At 39.3% G+C, this 22,239-nt stretch overlaps 1 protein-coding gene across 1 annotated transcript in view; it reads right to left on the bottom strand.

The window, feature by feature from the left end:
- Positions 1-589: 589 nt before the first annotated feature.
- LOC148833931 (uncharacterized) overlaps positions 590-22,239 on the bottom strand; it is a 42,519-nt gene continuing 20,869 nt past the window's right edge. Inside the window, exons 8-23 of the mRNA XM_088915705.1 lie at positions 19,850-19,946; positions 18,529-18,843; positions 16,157-16,480; positions 15,501-15,818; positions 14,064-14,366; positions 13,412-13,735; positions 12,755-13,072; positions 12,116-12,418; positions 11,385-11,705; positions 10,444-10,761; positions 9,260-9,562; positions 4,554-4,877; positions 3,697-4,014; positions 2,772-3,065; positions 2,269-2,417; positions 590-616 (exon numbers count right to left, since the gene is read on the bottom strand). Coding sequence (XP_088771831.1) covers positions 605-616; positions 2,269-2,417; positions 2,772-3,065; positions 3,697-4,014; positions 4,554-4,877; positions 9,260-9,562; positions 10,444-10,761; positions 11,385-11,705; positions 12,116-12,418; positions 12,755-13,072; positions 13,412-13,735; positions 14,064-14,366; positions 15,501-15,818; positions 16,157-16,480; positions 18,529-18,843; positions 19,850-19,946 — 4,341 coding nt within the window. The 3' untranslated portion in view covers positions 590-604. The remainder of the gene's footprint in view (positions 617-2,268; positions 2,418-2,771; positions 3,066-3,696; positions 4,015-4,553; positions 4,878-9,259; positions 9,563-10,443; positions 10,762-11,384; positions 11,706-12,115; positions 12,419-12,754; positions 13,073-13,411; positions 13,736-14,063; positions 14,367-15,500; positions 15,819-16,156; positions 16,481-18,528; positions 18,844-19,849; positions 19,947-22,239) is intronic.

The following is a 22,239-nucleotide window of genomic DNA, read 5'->3' as shown; positions in this document are numbered from 1 at the left end:
TGGGGGAGAGTGTAATGCATATGGCTGCCATTGCAGGTTGTTCGAGCCGGCTTACCAGTGCGGTGATGTCACCGCTCTTCCCTGTGAATAGCAGGGACTGCAGCTGTTGGGCTGGGTCCCTGTTGAGTGATGCTGGAGGCCCAGGTTTGAGTCCCCGATGGTGGGGGGGCTGACCTGAGATGGCAGTGGCACATGAACCCCATAGCGTTACAATATAGTTTTCCCGTAATAAGATGTTTTCTGCTATTTTTTTTCTAATTATACCAAGTCATGCATAAAATTGCTTCTTGGTGCATTCCAAAGTAATTATGTGAACACAGATTCTGGTTTGTCTCTACAGGTGAGAAAAATGGTTTAAGTTAAGGCTACAGACCGAACAGGATTTTTTTCAGGGTGTGATTTTATTTGGATCACCCCTATCAGGATAACACATGGCACCCCATCACATGTCAGAGACGAGGGAGGGGGTGTAGACCCAACTTCCCTTGAAAGGTGTTTGCATTGACTGTAGATCCCACGGCCTTTGAAAAGTGTTGCTTGTGTTGCACCAGGGCTTCTGTCACGCTGCCAGTTCCATTAGGTGGGTGGGGGAAGGAGAGGTGTTTTAATTTTTCACCTGTGGTAACAGAACAAAAAGACATGTAAAAAAAGAGATGATTAAAAATCCAAAGCAAATTACAGATTCTAAATACAGTATACAGTGGTTATCATATTATGAATGGATGCAATCAAAATGCTCATTTTTTCTGGCATTCTATGCGATAAAATTTCAAAAATTAAACACTGATGCTTTTTACTTTTGTTTCATTATTGTTTTTTTTAAACATTTTTTTTTTAATCTACATTCCTTCAATAACCTACCATGATATTTTGCAGAAAGGTGGTTTAATCTGTTTCAGATTCTTAATAATGCTATCCCTTCCAAACCCAAAGGAATTACACACGATGCAAATGCAAAGTCTCATCATATTTGCTGGAAGATCATTTGAAATCAACATGCATTGCAATACACATTCCGTGCCTACTCTGTGCTCTAAGAGCTTCTTAAGGAGTTTCTGTTTCTTGGAATCTGGGCAGTGGAGATTTTGCTTTGGGGCAGCCCTGTAATCGCTTACGTTGTTACTTCAGTCATTAAAAAGGCCAGCAACGTTCGCAAAAGTGATAAACTACTGTATACGATTCTGTACCTACAACTGGCATTTCCACCTCCTACCAGCAGAGGTCGCCTTTGCTTTCCTCCTGCTAGGATTTGATCACAGTAGAGCAGGGAAGTTACAGAATTTTGTAGCAATGCGCCCAACTTCCTTGACTCTCCTTTGCAGTGGATCCGAAACACGTTTCTGTGTGACACATGTGCCTATGTTTTATACCAGATGAGTTCTTGATTGCAGGTAGGTTACAACGTTGCAGGAGATTTGTAAATGTAAAACCTGTACCAATTAGCAAGATTAAGGACTGCCTTCAGTCAGGTGTGTTATCTGAAATGTGACCCACTGGACATAGGTAGAAGAAAACCCACCTGTGTTTGTTCATCATCATCAGATAGACATAGTAAGAAATCCTTAACGCGCAAGATGAGAAGATACTGCACTGAAGCTTTAGTTGCCCAAAATAATGTACTTTAGCTATAGGATATGTTTGAAACCAAGTCCTTAGAAAACGATCAACAACAATTATCACCAGTGGTTAAGGAACTAGTTAGACTGAAATCCAGCATAAACAGAGGTTACTTAGGACTAGCACTAAGACCCACGGATCTGAGGCGCTACCTTGATGTTCTGTGTGAAAGATTGTGCACTTTACAGATGAAGATAGAACTCAAGAGAAAACTTTCCAGGAGTACTCAGTGCTGATAGGAGCAACTTTATGGGTTCTCACTGAATTTTGCACAGTATCCTAACAAATTCCAAAACCGCTTAGAATAAGAATAAATTAAATTGGAGACCGTGCTAAACAACGACACAACATATTTGTATCTTTTGTGTAAAAAATAATATTTTATCAAACAAGTCCCAACTACTAGAACATAAGTAGACATGTAAACCGATGACAATGTTTAGGTTATAACTTATTTTTAACGAATAACATATTTTCAGTGTGTACAGTATTTCAACAATGTAAATATCAATGTTTAATTGATTTTTAATTTTCTATGGATATACCTTTTGATGTTGAAGTAAATTATTCTATTATGGCTTATTTGAAAAAAAAATTATAACTTGAGAAATAAATTCATATTTAAATGAATATAAGATGGATCGCCCTCACCTTCACCATGGTGACAATGCTGCTGTAGATGAAGGAGACGAGGAAGAGGAAGATGAATGTATAGGCAGTGGTCCAGATCTGCTGCACATCTTCCTCGGGGATGAAGATGTGTGCATTCTCATCAAAGTAGTCCTGCTCTTTGATGATGTCTTCAACGGAGGAAACAAGAACATTTCAGTATTAAGGCCGATATAAATCTAGGAACTGTCTCCCAGGAGAACCCAGAAATCTATAACATTCCCTTATGTTTCAGCAACTAAGAAGGAAACATACAAACACAAAACAGGATAATTGGTCATCGATCCAACACCTTCTTCAGGTGTCACAATAAAGGAATAAACCTTTACCTGTTCCTTTGCTGCCTATGCATGCCTATGTGTGCTGGCACAGCTACCTACTTGAACTTCTACCCAATGTTTAATAAAGGCACACATCTTGCAGATGAATTGAAGTATGAACACAGTGTACTGATCTTGATGATAAGACAGAGATATTCAGTATACCTAGCTTGCTAATATTGTGCAGGAGATGTGTTTTGGAGGCTTCATGGACGATCTTGCAGGTGAAAACCATTCCGGGGGCCCATTCTCCATCAGGAATGTGGAGAGTGCTCCGGCTGGTGAATTTCCCGTCACTTCTTCTGGCTGGCTCACTGTTTGTGTGGTTCTGAGGGGCCGGGTCCTTGTTTAAAAGCCACATGATGTCGATGGCTTTAGGACTGAAGTCGTACACCAGGCAGACAAGTTCACTGGAAGAGCGCAGGATTTTTGCTTTCGGAGGAGACGAAATCACGGAGGCTGAAAAACGGGGGAAAGGGGGAAAAAAAAGATCCCAGTGAGATCGGTACACAAGGGATTTGTATGGGAACAAATGGCAAATGTGGTAGGATCTGGAGCTCATGAAAAAGGAAATGATTTACTACAAACCCTCTTGGTCTGAGTTATTGAACCTTCTTGGGCTCTATCCTGAGACTGACTGCAGTAGACGATTCTGATGCACAGTTTAACCCCAACATTTTGAATAAGGATTTCTGTTAAACACCAAATCATACTATACTTATATAATTTGCTAATGTTAGGTTTGCTAAAGGAAGCAGCAGCATAGTCTGGAAATCAGGGGGTTTGTTTCTATAGTCTGTAGCCCCTGCTACATGTCTATTTATAATATTCAGGTATTTAACTGTGTGCAGGCATCTTTGTGATGGATTGCTTTACGTTTGGTAGGGAGTTGCCTACTGTCATTCTACTTAGAGTTTAATAAAAGTGGGATGTGTTCTCTGCTGGAGAGCCATTAAATTTCAATTTTTGTTAATTTTTCCTAACATGCTAAAATGCTGCAGAGACCATATTTGCCAACCTGAAGCAGGTAGGAAAACTTTATTCATTACATTCCAGAACTTTATTCAATACATTTTAGAACTTTGCTCACCAAATACATTGTCGGCGGAGCCCACAATCGGCTCTGATGAAGACTCGTGCGAGACGTCACAAGCATACAAGCCTTTATACCAGTCGGACTTGGGGATTTGAAGTTTGCTGTCCATGGAGTACGTGTTGTGCTGGGGATCTTTTGTTGCAGGGCTGTTGGTGTACAGAGATGTCGAGAGCTCTGTACCGTTCAGTTTCCACTTCACAAAGATCTCAGCTGGGAAGAACCCAGAAACCAGACACACTAGAATGGCCTTGTCTGAATTTTGCAGGTCAGATTCGGAAGGTTCGAAGATCTGAATTGTAGGCTGTTTGGGATCTGAAATGTAAATTGAAGCATTCATGTGCATTTTATTTATGTACTTCAATGGAGTGTTGAGGCTAACTCCTTTAGATTGCATAAAGTTTAAAGCTTTATGATGCTAGAGGTCAGGTATCACTACAGACTAGGAGATGCTTATAAGAGATACAAACATTTCTACTTTTTTTTTACTGAAATAGCTTGTTGAGCTGCAGAAAAGTATGTAAGATACATATTACGTATTTATCACTGATGAAAACAACTAGTCTGCCTCTGCAGTTTATTGTTTAAGGGTTAAAATATAATTTGTGGATAAGTAACTCATGGCTTATAAGTATTTCATATTTGAAAAATCTATCAAAAATTAACCAAATTTGTGAAAAGGAGCAAGTCAAAAAGAATTGCAATATTTAGCCATTCACATCCTCAAAGGAAGGTAGCAGTATTGTGAGCTTTGTCATATCTACGGAACATTGATTAATGAAAGAACAGTGGTGCTCAGATTTTCTTGCGGTTACTGGGAAAATGCCCTTTTAAAAATGGATATAGAACGTTACCTTTGAATTTTGCAATTTGCAGTTTCTGTGTCTGGTCTGAACAAGGGTGGCTCACTTCACAAGTGATTTCCTTGTATGTGTTCCATTCTTCTGCTTTCACCCTCAAAGAGCTGTTCATGGACTCTGTCCCATTGGTATTGACCACCGGTTGGGTCTTGCCACTCCTGGTGCTGAGGGATCCGCTGACTGTCCAGCTGATGGAGAAGTCCTTCAAGTTGTAGCCAATCACCAGACACGTAACGGTCAAGTCTTTCTGCTGAGAACTCTCCCGAAATGAGGGCCCGGAGATGAATACCTCTGCCTTCACGGGGGTGTTCTGGAAAACTGAAAGAAGATGATAAATTATGGAGAAGACCAAAGAAAGCTTTGATTTCTTAAAAATGCTGTCTGATGCTTTTGTATAACTTTTTTTTTCCTTAAGGTAAACCTCAATGCAAAAGGTATTATCTTCATGTAATAATGAAAAGTAACTTTGGTGGGGAAAAAACATAACATGTTTCACTCCTGCCAACCTCCACTTCAGTTGAGGTGGAATACTGTGGAGATCTTAGTGAATTAACATGAGTGGAATACTGTGTGGTGTTACCTAATGTTAAGACCTTTCTCCTCTTGATCAAGCTGCTACCCTGATTACTTCTGTATCTACCAACACTGCAGCCGATAGTGTCTGCTAACCTGAAGTGGATGGTAGTGAAACACCTAGTCCTGTAAACTGAGTTAGAATTTCTTAGACTGGTAAAAGGAATATAACTGTTTTAACAGCTAATTAAGTCAAAATTGTAACCAATAATTCAGGATCCATCTCTCTTCTTGTTAGATGCAATTATTTTTTATGGATTGGTTTTTAAAGACAATTAAAGGGGTGCACCGAGAGGTCACTAGTATTAAAAGAAGCCACACTGCTGGTTCATCAATTACCCGATTTTTTAGAAGAGCTTAGACATGTAGCGATGTTTGCAACTTGATGCTGTTCCAGAAAACTGAAAGAAGATAATAGGTTATGGAAAACGCAGAAGAAAGCTATGAAAAGGTGTGCGATGCTTTTGTTGTGGCTTTTTTTTCCCTCAAGGTAAACCTCAATGCAAAAAGGTAGAACCTTCACGAAATAATGCAAAATAAATTTGGAACAAACAAAACAGCATGTTTTACTCCGACCAACTGACACTTCAGTTTGAGGTGGAATAATGTGGAAATCTTTGGTGAATCAATACCAATGGCATATAGTTTTATGCTCCTGAATGCTAAGTATTTTCTTGATGAAGCTACGGCCCTGGTTACTGCTGCATCTGCTGACACCTCTGTGTGGTTTACAGCAATGGAATGTAGGGAAATACCCTGTCTAATAGTCTGAGTTAGAATCTGTTAGCCTTGTAAAATGACTTTTACTGTTACTGTCCTTTACCGTCTGTTAAAGGGGCATACTGGGAGGTCACTGGCTCTAAAAGGAGTCATACTATCGGTTAATCAATTTCTTGTTTTTGAAAAGAGCTCAGACATGCCCGAATGTTTGTAGCTCAGTGCCGTCTGTCATCCGCTATGTTGGATTAAATTGCAGCTCAGGATTAGTACAGGTATGCAAAGACAAAGTTCAGCCTCATGGTGTCTATGTGTGTTTCAACAACATTTTGATAGAAAGGCGACTTCTCCCAATGCAGGCACTAGAGGGCTCCAATATCAACCATCCATCCATCCATTACCTAGCCCTAAGTGAGTTATGATTGTTAGTTTTTCAGTGCAAATTATGATAAAAATCTTTGTATATGACCTCTTTTTCATTTCATTTAAAAATGATGAAACACTCATGAAAATAATCCATAATGTCGACGAGGAAAACTAAATTGCTTTGCATTTTTATTGAGTACATTAAGACGAGATGAAATGACCCGTTTGACTAAAACTCACATGGAAACAGATTTCGTCACATGGGGTCCACCGTTTGTGCATTTTACCTTCTGTCTGGCAAAGAGCATGGTGAGTGGAATGGGTATCATCCTAGAGTTGTGATTGTGTGTTTGTGGTTGTGGCCACAGGGCTACTACTGTATGATAACTGCAAATACTGTATCTGTGTGTGACATTTTCTCTCCTTTTCTCTTTTGTTTTCTAACTGTTCCTCATTTCCATCCTGCCTCATGCACACCCCATGTCATGAGCCCTTATTGAATGTTAATTGGTTGGCATACAAGCAATGACATATACAGTATACTGTACAGTATGCTGTACTAAGTAGATTCAAGATTAAAACTAGACCACCTTGATTATAAAAAAGTTTGGTTATGTAGCTGTGTAACCAAGAAAATATTATCGTAACACCAACTTCTTGTAGCATGGGGAGGCATTCCATTTGATGATTTATTTTTTATTTTTTCAGAAGGATGTGAAGTGAAAGTGTTGTTGCAGAGGCATTGAAGCAGAGGCATGTCTCGTCATGATGCTAGTATGATGTCATTAACACACTACTCTTAGAATATGGTCGTTTTTTTTCCGACTGAAATAACATGGTATTGAAAGATCTGATTATTAATAATATTATGTCAGTGAAGTAAAGATTGTACACTCATACCCCGGTATAAGAACGTTCTGTTTACAAATTTTCACTAATCTAAACATGAAGAATTTGTCCCTTGTAATTCGTTATAAGAACAAAATTTTGCTAATTCGCACTTTGAAGTTCAAAAGCGACTGACTTTGGCCAAGAACCTTCTGGGAACATTTGAGTTCAGTGCCACCGAACAGCTGTTTGCTTCTGTGTGGATGCAAGGCATTGTGGTTAAGGACGCCGTGAGGCGGCAGTGCTTTGTGTACGATCACAGCAGAAGCTTGTGCTCTCATTTTCAAATTGTTTTTTTTGTAATTGCTGTTCATAATGGGCCCTAAGGAAGAGAAAAAGATTCTTTAGCGCTATAGTCGACAGCAGTATGCACATCATTCTAGCTGATTGCTTGGATGGCGATTTATTGAAAAAAAATGAAAAATGTAAATATGATATCATTAGTTATTTTACAGCTATAGTTGGTTTATTTGAGCAGAACTGCGTTGTTCACTAAACCTGCTGTAATGGTCTGTATGGTATTATAGGTTTAGTGTGGTTTTTGAGTGAACTCGTCTTCAGTTCAGTATGGGGTGGAATTTTCCCCATAAGATATAATGGAATTTTTTATTTTCGATTTATGATCTCCCATCCTCCAAACAGATTTTCAGGAATGAACTAGGTTCGGATACTGAGGTATGAGTATATATATTGCTCGTCCTGTATGGTCATTTTTTAAGTAATTTTTGCAGTCTATAGTTATTGCAAATTCAGTATTGACAGTGGACTCTAATGAATAAATTTATAATAATATTGCTTTGAAACCTTGTAAAAAACATTTTGAAAAAGTAAGTTAAAATCTTATATTAAGGTACCAAATTATTATTAACAGTGCCAAAAAGATTTTCTTATCCAAACAAATTGAATGAATCTTTACCAATAAGATATATTTTTTACCCCTTCATTGTGCAATTATTTCTGGTGTTTGATGTTTGATCAAATCCAAAGCCTACCACTCAGTGGTCAGACCAGTGGCCCTATACGGAACTGAATGCTGGCCAACGACAAAGAAACATGAACAGGCACTCCATACGATGGAAATGAAGATGCTGCGATGGACCCTCGGCTTGACAAGACTAGACCATGTCACGAATGAAGAGGTGCTCAAAAACACTCAAAGTCTCCCTAGTCACTGAGAAAATGAGGGAATCGCGCCTGCGATGGTATGGACACGTGCTCCGCAGCAATGACACATCAATGGCAAAGACCGCCCTCAAATTGAATGTGGAAGGCCACCGGCCCCGTGGACAACCATTTACGCGCTGGCTGGATCGGCTGAAAGACGACATGCGCCTCGCAAAAGTCTCCTGCTGAGACGCCGCAGACCGTACGAAGTGGAAAAATCGGTGCAAACAAGCAGACCCCACATAAGTGGGAAAATGCGAAGAAGAAGATGTTTGATCAATGTGCTTTAGATTGTGCAACAAAGACTAGGGCTTTTTGATAGAATATCATCAGATGTGTGAAATATTTGGTTAGAGTGACACTTAAGGTTCCTATTCTGTCTTCTGCACATTATTTGCTCAACGTGGGATGTAAAAAGTTGCCACACAATTATAAGCCTATTCAATTAGAACAGTCTTAATTGTGAATTAAACAGGACTAAACTTAATTTTCCAAGACTAAAAAGAAATAAGCTAAAGAATTAATTTTGACTTCATTTTAAAAATGAATTAAACTAAAACTTTATACATTTTATTATACAAATACATTAAACTGCATAAAATTAAACTGACTAAAATGTGACTATAACTAATTCTGCCTTAGTCGACTAATAGTAAGTGTAATTATAGTCAAAAATGTAATCAACCACACTGAATTAGAAGTACTGTAGGTGATTAAAAAGTGACTATGACTAATAGACATTTTAGTTGATTTCAATAACATTATGACTACATCAAAAATTGATGACTTAATCAATGCCATTCTTTATTCAGTATTTCATTCAGGGTGATACTGGATTGCTTGCTTTAATACATAAAAAAATGTAGTGCACGTATAGCATGAAAGTAATCCAGGCTGATGTGATCCACAAAATCTCAGGCACACGCATATATATCAAAAATCGAATTATAGATGCATCATGAAACTCCAGTCAGAAGTTATAGTACCCATACCTGAACATCTACTGATATTCTCTTTGATGGCTTTTGGATGAGTTGGGTCCTCCACTTCACACTGGAAAACATCTCCCCGATCCCACTCGCTCCTGGGTACCTCCAGCTCACTAGTTATGATGAAGCGACCGTCCGATCCCATCGCTCTTCTCTCGGTTGTGCTCGTCTTCGGTTGATTTTGACTACTCCACTTGATTGTCGGGCTGAACCCGGACACAGAACAGACCAGATTCTGGGGGCTGTTCTCAGACTTGCTTTCACTTGGGGATAGCAGGAGTTTGACTGTGGGCGTACCTGTAAGAGCTTTAAAAGGTAAGAATATTGTTTCAATCTTATCACATGGGATGGCAATCGAAATTGTGCGCTTGCTGATAGTAGGATTCAGATAATTTGACCCCAAATTAACTTAATTCAGTCGCTGTGCTATTTGTAACATTTTATTTTTGCAATCAAAATTGGATGCTGAATCGCGAGGTCTGGAGAACTGAAATTAAGTTCCGCAATTCAGTAGGCAGGATTATTATTTTTAGAATGGCAGAGCTGTGCACTGTTTTCATTCCAACTGTTTTCTTAACCAAAATGAACTTTCACATGCTGCTTTAATGCCCTAAGAGTTTTTAACAGTTCATGTTTTCACAAACAATGAACCACAGGGAAGGTTTAAAACATGTGTCACATTACATTTTTAGGCATTCTGTGTTACTAATTCCATTATTGTTAATGTTGAACAGATGCTTTCCTTTGTCGATTCTATTGGAAGAACTTGAAGAAGAAACACTGATGTTCAGATATTCTTTGTTCTCACATTAAGATTTTCTTGTTCAAAGACGTGTGGGAAGGATATCATTTAATCTATAAAACATCCCACTTAATATTTTCAGTTGTATGCTGAAAATACTTTCACATTTAAAAAAAAACCTTTTAAGGAAACTCGTTTATATATTTTATAAGTGTATCCGTTTTACTAATTAAACTTGGTAATTGAATTTACTTACTGTTTAAGAATTGTTGGAGGCATTTTCGAAGGATTACATGACTTCAGTCACTAGGTTAACTGTATTGACTGTCGAGAGGGAAAAGTGTCACTGCTGTTGATCAAGTTCAGATCTGCAAGCACACACTTTCACCTTCTGAAGGATGAAAGGAAACCCATCAGACAAAACAAAATGGGAACATTCTCTTACCAGTGAGATTTGCATCACTTTCAGGAAATTGCTGGGCTCCATTGCCTTGGTTAACTACACACTTGTAAGATTTCAGATGGGACCACTGATTTTCATGGATGTAGATTCTGCTGACCATCGAGAAACGTGTCTTTCCATTCTCGCTGATAACGGGCTCGTTCATATACTGGCTCTTGGGCACATCCACGTTTTTTACTTGCCACTTCACGTAGATGTCACTGGGAGAGAAGCCAGTCAGCAAGCATTCCAGTTCTGCTCTGTCTAAACCCGGGTTGTCTCGTGGTGACCTTCTCACCACCACTGTGGGTTGTTTGGGATCTAGAAGGCAGATACACATTGTTTAATGTGCACTGCTTGTTCGTTCTTGTTCATTTAAGAGCTGATTTCTAGTTCTAAAACACCAGCCCAGCAGAGGTTCATTTATACCAGGGCGGAGCGGTGGCTCTGTGGCTAAGGATCTGTACCTGTGGCTGGAAGGCAGCCGGCAGAGGAATCCTACTCTGTTGGGCCCCTGAAAAAGGCTTTTAAATTGTACATGGCCAATAAAGTGATCATATCTTATCTTACTAAAGCCTGAAAGGCAACAGTTCTTGCAGACATCCCATTAAGGCAGACCTTAGCAGAAAAGTAAAAAAAAATGTTTAAGCCCATAGAGTCTCTTTGGGTTTCTAAATACCTCACAGACATTTTTCGTCTTCCTAATTACTTATGGAATTAATTTCTATTTCTTCTATCCCTTTTATTAACTCAAATGCTGATATTAACTCCTTAGTGTATTTTTATGAGTTACAATCCTTCTATCTGAAGACAGAACACAGTTAAAAATGCCTGTTTCTGTTTTACTAGATTCATAATTGCCATGATGTTACTGATAGTTTGATAGTGAATTAAAGAATAGTACAACTTTGCAGGAGAAGAAAAAGTGAATAGTACAACTCTACCTGTTCTTTTTGTTTCTGCTGTCTGTGGTTTGTCTATACAAGGGTGCTTCACTTCACAAGAGACAAGCTTGAGTTTCCACATGTCTTCTGTCAACTCCAGAATGCTCCTCATAGTCTCTGTCCCATTGGGGTTCTTTAGAGGATTTTCTGTCTTTATCTTGTCAGTCCGCTTTTTCCCATCTATCTTCCAGGTAATGGAAAATGCCTTCAGGTTGTAGCCAGTCACCAGACATGTCGCATTGAGTGGTCTCTGCTCAGAAATGTCTTGGATTGAGGGTCCAATGAGGAACACCGCTGCATTCTCATGGGAACTCTGAAGCACTGGAAGAGAACAGAGCAAAGCCCAAATCAAGTTTACATTTATGTCAGCTTTCATGATGGAGCACTCCAGAGTTCTTTACAGAATGAAAAGTAAAATCAAGCTTGTAGTTGGCACTCAATCCCATTACAGTTACTTTTGTGAAACATTTTCCCAAGGGGAAGTTATAAAGAATTTATAGAAATACAATATGACCGATTCCCCTCTTGCCTGGACTTGGAGTTCAGTAACAATGAAGCGGACACTAGGAACTGCCACAGCAGTAGCAAAGTGTCTTTGTGTAAATTGTTCCTTTGTGAGTAGAAAATCAAAATGTTGATTACAGTGTTAAAGAGCTCTTTATGGTTTTGAGCGTTGCCTGTCTCCAGATCAAAGTATAATAAGCTCCTCTCAGACGTGATGCTGCCCCTACCTGAACATCTACTGATGTTATTTTTGATGCCATTTGGAAGAAATGGGTCCTCCACTTCACACTGGAAGACATCTCCTCTGTTCCACTCGCCCCTGGGTACCTCCAACTCACTAGTTACGATGAAGCGACCATCTGATCCCATTGCTCTTCTTTCAGTTGTGCTCTTCCTCGGTTGATCTTGACTACGCCACTTAATTGTTGGACTGAACCCGGATACAGAACAGACCAGATTCTGGGGGGTGTTCTCAGATTTGCTTTCACTTGGAGATAGCAGGAGTTTGACAGTTGGTTCACCTGCAAGAGCTTTGAAAAATTAAACATATTGTTTCAGTTTTATCACATGGGATGGCATGGGATGTTTGCACACCAATGTACAGAAATTCTATATTCCTTAGTTGAGTACTTCTCATTCAGCTGAATGACAATTCAATAAATTATCACTAAATATCATTTGTCAATTATTTTCAGTAACTTCTGTTTTATTGTACTAAGTTATAAGATTTCCTCTTATCTATGGTGCAGTGGACTCAAACTCTAATCATCAAAAGGGAAAGTTGTCGCTCCTGTTGAACATGGGTGGATGTGCTAGCATGATAAGAAAACCCATCAAACAGAAAACTGAAGGGAACATTCTCCTACCACTGAGAACTGTATCTTTTTCCGGAAACGTCTTGGCTCCATTTCCTTGGTTAAATACACACTTGTAGGATTTCAGATTTGGCCACTTATTTTTCTGGATGAATATTCTGCTGACCATTGAGAAATTGGTCTTTCCTCCATCGCTGGCAATGGGCTCGTTTGTATACACGTCCTTGGGCACATCTGTTTTATCTTCTTGCCACTTCACGTAGATGTCGCTTGGAAAGAAACCAGTGAGGAGACACTCCAGCTCTGCTCCGTCTGTTCTCAGGTAATCTCGGGGTGACCTTCTCACCTCCACTGTGGGTGGCCTGGGAACTGGAAGTGAAGATTTTTAATGATGAATGTTTGTTCATTATGGTTTATTTTGTTACAGTTTGTTTAAGTCTTAGTGTTCATGTTAACAAAGAGTTTGCTAAAAATCCACCTCACCTCTTTACATAAAAGGCAAAGTTTTGACAGACATCCTCTTATTATCTTAACAAAAACTTAAAGAAATGTTTTTCTAGAGCCTTTTCAGGATTCTGAGGTCTCCAGTTTTTTTTTTTTTTATTTATAGTGTGGACATTACCTTTAATTCATCTGCAGCTCTTACAGAGTCCCATAAGGTATTTTCAATTCTTTGCAGGAGAAAAAAAGTGAATAGTACAACTCTACCTGTTCTTTTGGTTTCTGCTGTCTGTGGTTTGTCTATACAAGGTTGCTTCACTTCACAAGAGACAAGCTTGAGTTTGTTCCATGTGTCTTCTGTCAACTCCAGAATGCTCCTCATAGTCTCTGTCCCATTGGGGTTTGTTATAGGATTTTCTTTCTTTATCTTGGCAGTCTTCTTTTTCCCATCTATCTTCCAGGTAATGGAAAATGCCTCCAGGTTGTAGCCAGTCACCAGACATGTCGCATTGAGTGGTCTCTGCTCAGAAATGTCTTGGATTGAGGGTCCAATGAGGAACACCGCTGCTTTCTTAGGGGAACTCTGAAGCACTGGAAGAGAGTACAGTAAAAGCCAAGTTGACATTTCTGTCTCGTCTTTCAGGATGGAGTGCTCCACTGGGTTTTTCATTTTTAAAAGTTAAATCAAACTCATGGTCGGCATTCGATTACATTTGACAAACAGATGTAGAAGGAAATATTCAAAATCATTTATAGAAATGTAACGTCATTGTCTTGTTTGTCTAGATTTTGAGTTCAGTGGCAGGCCGATATTAGAAATTGCCAAAGCTGTATTGAATCTTTTTTTTTTGTTAATGGTTACAGTGTAAATTAAAAACCCTTATCAGGAAGCTCCTCTCAGATGTGATGCTGCCCCCACCTGAACATCTACTGATGTTATTTTTGATGCCATTTGGAAGAAATGGGTCCTCCACTTCACACTGGTAAACATCTCCTCGGTCCCACTCGCTCCTGGGTACCTCCAGCTCACTAATTACACTGAAGCGACCGTCGGATCCCATCGCTCTTCTCTCAGTTGTGCTCGTCTTCGGTTGATATGGACTATACCACCTGATTGTTGGACTGAACCCGGATGCCGAGCAGACCAGATGCTGGGGGCTGTTCTCAGATTGGCTTTTACTTGGGGATAGCAGGAGTTCGACTGTGGGTACATCTGTAAGACCTTTACAAAGGTTAACATATTGTTTCAAGTTAATCACATGGAAAAGCCTTCAAAAATGTGCACTTGAGAATGATAGGATACAGACACTAAATATGCTTATTTAATAGTAGTGCACCTTGTGTCTTTGCTATAGATCTTAACTACAGTCAGTTGACAGGATGATGCATATTTCAGGCTGGAGGACTGAGACTATGCTACACCATCTGAAAAGAAGGCATTAAGAATGTCAGAGTGCACAGCTATAATATTCTGAAACTGTGCATTAAAAAATAAAATTGGCCTGGTCCGTAAAACACCTTTAATTAAACTGTTTTTACGCCCCTACAATTTTCATACTTTTATTTTTTTCATATAGCAATTTAGTGCTTAAAAATTTCATTGAGGTAAAGTTCTTAGACTTTTTGACACACACTTCTAAGTTGGTCTTTATTCTTTATACTCGTCCAAATCAGGTTAAATGTTTGTCTGCTGACTTCAGTGCAAAAGCTGGGTGAATTAAAAAAAAACATATACATAGAAATTGTTTTGTGGGAATTTAAATTACCACCTTGAGGATTTCTTATTCATCCTTCATTGCCTAACATTTTCTTCCAATGCTGGGTTGCGCTGGGAGGAGCCCTTTCCAGTATGGAACAGGCACAAGGTAAAATGTACCCAGGATGGGATGCCAGTCCTTTGCAGAGTAGACTCACAAACATGCACACCCTCAAACCAGGACCAACTTTCCCGGGTGTCAATTGACCTACCAGTAAGTCTTTTGATTGTGAAAGGGAACTAGAGCACCTGGAGAAAAACCATGTGATCATGCAGAGAACATCAGATAACACTCCAGGTTTGGAATTAAACCAAGGACTCCAGAGCTGCAGGGCAGCAATGCTAGGAACTGCATGACTGTGCCACATAATTTCTCATTCAGCTAAATGAAAATACCATTTGTCAATTGTTCTAATTGGGCATGTCTTGCAGGTTGACTTCAGTTATACGTTTACCAGCATCTATTATCCCTGAGAAATCATACTGTGGAAAGGGAAAGGCGTCTCTGCTGTTAAAGTTCCAATGTGCTAAGCACACACACAATTATGAATGTCAAAGGCAAAATAATCTAAAATCAAGACGAAAGGATCATGCTCTCACCAGGAAGGACTTTGTCATTTTCTGGAAACTTCCTTTCTCCATTGCCTTGGTTAAATACACACTTGTAGGATTTCAGATTTGGCCACTTATTTCTCTGGATGAATATTCTGCTGACCATTGAGAAATTGGTCTTTCCTCCATCACTGGTAACGGGCTCGTTCGTGTACTGGTCATTGGGCACATCTCTGTTATTTACTTGCCACTTTACATAGATGTTGCTTGGAAAGAAACCAGTGAGGAGACACTCCAGCTCTGCTCCGTCTGTTCTCAGGTAATCTCGGGGTGACCTTCTCACCTCCACTGTTGGTGGCTTGGGATCTGGAAGTGAAGATTTTTAATGATGAATATTTGTTCATTATGGTTTATTTTGTTACAGTTTAAGTCTTAGTGTTCATGTTAACAAAGAGTTTGCTAAAAATCCACCTCACCTCTTTACATAAAAGGCAAAGTTTTGACAGACATCCTCTTATTATCTTAACAAAAACTTAAATGTTTAAAAAGGCTTTTCTCTAGAGCCTTTTCAGGATTCTGAGGTCTCCAGTTTTTTTTTATTTATAGTGTGGACATTACCTTTAATTCATCTGCAGCTCTTACAGAGTCCCATAAGGTATTTTCAATTCTTTGCAGAAGAAAAAAAGTGAATAGTACAACTCTACCTGTTCTTTCGGTTTCTGCTATCTGTGGTTTTTCCGCACAAGCGTGCTTCACTTCACAAGAGACAAGCTTGAGTTTGTTCCACGTGTATTCTGTCAACTCCAGAATGCTCCTCATAGTCTCTGTCCCATTGGGGTTTGTTATAGGATTTTCTGTCTTTATCTTGGCAGTCTGCTTTTTCCCATCTATCTTCCAAGTAATGGAAAATGCCTTCAGGTTGTAGCCAGTCACCAGACATGTCGCATTGAGTGGTCTCTGCTCAGAAATGTCTTGGATTGAGGGTCCAACGAGGAACACCGCTGCTTTCTTAGGGGAACTCTGAAGCACTGGAAGAGAAAGGAGCAAAATCAAGTTTACATTTGTGTGTTTTCTTTCAGGATGGAGTGCTCAACAGAGGTTTTCATTTTTTAAATCTTAATCGATCTCATAGTTGGCATTCAGTCTGATTGCTTTTGTCAAACAGACTGTGAAAGTTTTAAATTCAGAAAATATTTAAGAGTACAGTGTATTGCCTTGTTTTCTGGAATGTAAAAGTCAATTGGCATTGAGGAACCTCCACAGAGGCAGTGAATAGACATCTTTGAATAGTTCACTTGTACATACAGTATTGGAACTATTATTAAATGTGTTTGTTGCTTTAGAATATCTGCATGTGTCCATGAGAATGTTGTATATTGAATCAAAGTCTGCTGGTATAGTTTTACTACTATGTATACAATTTAAAGTTTCACTGAGTATCAGCAGACCAGTGTGCACATAAGTGTAAATGGACCAAATATTTTCGTGCTTGGTTTGGCGATCATTGTTATATCTCTTTATTCGGGTGGGGAGCTGCGTCAGCATGCGTATGCTGCAAAGGAAAAAGTAGTAGGTTTATTCCATGCTGAAAAGAGAAGAAAGGAAGCACAACATTTGAAGAAGGCTCCACGGCCAAAACGTGTTTTCTTTCTTCTCTTTTCAGCATGGAATAAACCTATGACTTATCTCTTTATTATTTTAGTTTAAGCTCCAGGAGAGCTAGGAAAATACACTTTTAGAATTTATTGTACTTCTCTCTTAAGATGTAACATCACGGAGAACCTTGCAAGAGAATCTACTGACATGCAAGTAAGTTGGATTTGCTGCTGTCAGTGACTGGAGGAAGCTACATTTGTGTAAAGGACTTTTCAAATGGATGGTTAAATCATTAAGAAGATACAAGTGACTACAATCAAGAAGAGACTTTTGGGCCCATGTAGAATTTTGGGACAAGGATGTCATTTAGTCATTTTTGTTATGGAAGCCAGGAAATCAGCTGAAGGGTATTGGTTTTCTGCCTAATACGGAGCTTATATACAGTTCCTTAATGGATGTGTTCTGTGTTTTATTTGCTGTGCAATAATGGAGTGAGTCTGTTGCTCACATCATTAACAATTCATGCAGGTATTACATCACCTCATGCAGGTAATATTTTCTTCTCGGCTGCCTTCATTCACACGGAAATGGGGGTCTTGCATGATAGTTTAATATAAGGAAATCTAGGAGCTAGGAGAACAGGAGCTAAAGAGAGAATTCCTTATAAAATTGCCTTGTAACATCTGGACAACATCTCATTTTTTAAAAGGACACAATCCTGATGTAACGATGCTCTGGAGAGGAGATAGGGATCCTATGCAGACCCAGGAGTAGGTGGGAGTCACGGCAACTGACAATCCGAAACAAGGAGCCAGATCGTAGTCAGAGAGAGAAAAGTAGTTCGAAATCCGTTAAAGACACTGGTGGCAAACAATTCGAGGAGCAAGGCGAAATCCGAAGACCGAAGGCGAAAAGGGTAGTCGATAATCCAGGAGAACAAAAGGTATAGTAAACGCTGGGTAGAGCTCACGAGGTGAATACTCAATACCGAGCAGCGGGAAGCGGGTTGAGATGGTTTAAATAGTGCTGCTCGCCACACGGTGGAGCATGTGCTGATGGATTAACACGTGCGGCGGTGTTTGTTATTATTAACCCGCTGCTGGTACTGGTTAGCTCTTTTGCGAGATGATCTCCGCTGGCTGGTGGTCGTGACGCCTGATTCTGGTCCTCGGGTAACGTGGCACAGAATATTCAGGCCAAATGGAGAACTGCTTCTCCTGATGGTGTACTTGTGCTGCTTATATACTCGGGTTGATGAGAAGCAGGTGGCCATGCATTTCCATTTCTCAATGGGAGCGGCAACCAGTGCGTTGGGGAGTGCAGGTTAAAAGAGAAGCATTGGGGATGAGAAGAAATCGTGTGTCCACTCCCCCATTCACACCTGCACCCTCACTAGAGGCCAGAGAGAGCAACAGCTTCTTCTATAAAATGCCAGGCCCCAGGTGAGCCATTCCACTGGACAAGAACAAGGAGAACTCACCTTTGCACATGCTGATGTTGTCAGTCCGCTCTATGTTGTTGTGGGTGGCCTTACAGGTGTACACAGAGTTGCTTTCCCAGTCTAGGAGTGCGGCATCTAACTGGCTCATTACATTGTACGTTTTGCTCTCTGTTGTGACAGGCCCAGATTGCCTTCCTAGTTTTAACTGGGTTCCATTCTCCACCCAAATTATATTTATTTTTATCGGGAAAAAATCCCTGACTAGGCATGACAAGGTGATGGTGGTGGAATTCCCAAGGTTTTCCAGGGATGGGGGAGTAATCGTCACCTTTGGTGTACTTGGAGCCCCGGGACCTAAGAAAAAAAGACACCATTAAGAGCTACCAGTGCATAAAGAATATAGCATTCTAACAATAGTGAATTTACTATCTCTAAAGCAATGGGTTGTGAAAACATACCACAATACCATACACGAAAGATTCTAACCCTGGTCCTGGAAATCCCCACATTAATAAATATATTAACAGTTCTCCTCTTGTCAGAGATTAGTTATAAACTATGAATCATGATGACAAATCAAGTAAGTCTTCTGTTTAGTTAAGAGAACCCTAGATGTTGAGGATTGAAGCATACTTAGAGTTTCCTAAAAGAGCTCAAAATTACCATGAAATAACTAAACTCTAAATTGCTTAAAGTTTAACAGTTTGCATGTTTATGGGACCACTATCAAGTTGTTCTGTGTCAAGAAATTAATTTAATAGTGACCTGTAAAACTTTCTGGATTGGGGTCTGCAGGAACAGTGTTGTAAACCAAATTGATTAGTATTTGTAAAAAGGATAAGTTTATTTTATAGGTCCCCTGAATGCCATTCATTCCTTTACTCCTACTTTGCAGTCACTGTTGATAAGTACTGTACCTAACCAGACTTGAGAGAATAGTTTTTTTTCAGAGCTAGTGTACAGTATGTACAGTAAATAGTTATCACAAGGCTTAGAGTCAGAAATTAGCTAACACAAACATTCAATAATTACCACACCTCAGTTATGTGGACTAAATAATGCATCAAAGTATTATTGAAAACTAAAGTTCACAAAATGGGGTAATCAAGACTAGAAGCTGGACTATTTGAAATAAGTATTTTAAGACTTTCACCTTTCCTCCAAGCACAGCAGCCTCCTGTTGTGTTGAATTGGATACCTTAACAAACAATAAGCTTAAAAGACAGATGAAATCAGGGTCCCAATTTGCAAACAATCGATCATACTACACCTTTTCAGAAATTTTGAGAGTTCGGGTTTAAGTACCATTTGATGTAAGTGAAACTAAAATAGGCAAGTTCCACTTTGTCCTGGCAGATACATGTTACAGTATACTTCAGTCCAGTCTTTTTGACTGCAGTGCTCTCAGTAGTTGCAGTGTGGGTGGACTGCCACTTGGTGTCAGCGCTGAACTGATTCTGAGGGAATAACCAGGACTTTCAGTTGACAGTATTTTTCTTTGTGGGGGGAAAACTAAACGATTAGATAAAGGTTTTGTAGTCTCCCTGCTGTTGATTAAATCTAAAAAACATAAAATCTCATGATGTGCATTTAAGTCACGTTATTTTCCTCTTTAGACACAAAGTCCAGACAAAATAAACTGCTTTTCCATTAGGTTTGCAGAATATCCAGCTTAAATGAACACATGTACAGATATATGTATTATTTCTTGTTTTACTTTTCAATGCACTATAATAATAATTGCTTACACTTTACAGGTAATGGGGACTCCCCTCCACCACCACCAATGTGCCTGGATGACACAACAGCAACTATAGCGTGCACAGTTCTCTCACCACACATCAGCTGTTTGTGGGGAGAGAAGAGTGATAAAGCCACCATTCATACATAAGCATTATTAAACAGCCATGATTGGGAAAGGCCAATGGGAAAGTTGGCCAGGACAACAGCCACTTTTAGAGGGAACACTCTTGGATTTTTAATGACCACAGAGAGTCAGGCCTTCAGTTCTATCTCTCATCTGAAGGACCGCACCTTTTTACAGTATAGTATCCCCATCGCTATACTGAAGACCCACACAGAACGCAGGGTGAGTGCCCCCTGCTGGCCCCACTAACACCTCTTCCAGCAGCAACCTTAGTTTTTCTCAGGAGGTCTCCCATCTAGGTACTGACCAGGCTCACACTGCTGAGCTTCAGGGGTTTGACAGTTATGAGCTACAGGGTGATACAGCTACTGGCTGTAAACGTGTGAGAGAATGAAACTGGAAGTTTCCAGCCATTCTTTACAAAGACTCATTTACTGTATCTTTAGCATAGTTAAATAACATCTTAGAATGAAGCAGTGCAAAGTCTGAAAAGCTAAGGAAGAAAATAAGTGAACTCCACTTCTTGGGTTGGGGCAAAGCAATTCAGCAGAGTAGAAATGCAACACACCCAGCAGCTATATAACTTAATATGGTGCAATAAAACGTGCTCAGTGAGACAAAAGTCTGAGGAACTGTAATTTTGTTTAGGGCAGTGCAGCAATATCCCTTTCAGGGCAGGAAGACCTGCAAGAGTATTTCTCAGGAGGATAGTGACACTAGATCTGCTGCTCACTTTTGGGGACAGACAGACAGCTTAAATTACAATAACATACTGTACATCTGGGCATGCCGATATCTATTAAACAGTTGCAGTTTATTGCAAGTTCCTAGTATTTATTTGCCTTTTAGATTATAAATCTTAGCCCTTGTTACATGTACTGTATATTGTTGATTCCGTTCTGTTTTTTTTTATTCTTTTAAATGTAAGTAATTCGTTTGCAGTCAGTGTTTGCGTGAGCATTGGTAGACCACAGGGAAAATTAACTAGCTTTAAATATCTCTAAGATGGCACGGAGTCCATTTCATAGGCCTGCTTTACTTTTGGTCTCTAATAAGTCCTTAAAAACGTTATTTTATACTTACAGTATGTGGCAATGAAAAGTTAATATTAGAAGTAAGAGTTCATACACATACTTATAGTTTAGGATTACTGCAAATGGAGTATCATATACTGTACCACTTTATTATCGTGAAGTACGACATAAATTCATAGGGAAAACAAGACTGGTAATAAGTTTTGATTTCTGCATGAAAGATAAAACTTTTGGTGTGCTGTGCATTTACCATTTGCCTATATATATATATGTAGTGTTTTAAAACACCAATATACACATTTAATCTATTTGCCTATATTCAAACACAGCTAAGGGAAGTGAAACTGTACATTTGGTCCACCCATCACTGCTATATACAGATGGGGAAGAAATAATAATGAAAAAGTAGCTTAAAATGGAAATTGGCCCTGTAGATTAAAATATTAAGAATACAATACATTGACAAGCAACTTACAGTCCCAGGCAATATTTCAAGCATACTGACTAACATTGCCAAACCATGTTTCTTCTTCTCAAACCCAACTTTCCACCTCCATTCTATCAAGCCCACATGTTAATCCAATTTTTGAAGTATGATTCCATAAATTAGATTTAATTTTAGTTGAAGTTTAAATCAGCTAAGATTCCATCACAGCTGCCTTGAGTGACTAAAACAAACCCGATAAAAACTGATCTTGGAGAGTCTGAATTTTCATTTTAGGGTTTGACCAATTTATTCAATATGACCCTTTCTGTTTCCTCATGTACCAATATATATCATACTAAAAAAATACCACGTCCATTTAAAATACTTAGTAACAGATTATGCCTTATTACAGTTTTTTTAGC

This window comes from Atractosteus spatula, chromosome 5 (genome assembly GCF_055471065.1).
Source record: "Atractosteus spatula isolate fAtrSpa1 chromosome 5, fAtrSpa1.hap1, whole genome shotgun sequence".
Classification (NCBI taxonomy): Eukaryota; Metazoa; Chordata; class Actinopteri; order Semionotiformes; family Lepisosteidae; genus Atractosteus; species Atractosteus spatula.
This window is presented reverse-complemented; position numbering and strand designations above follow the sequence as displayed.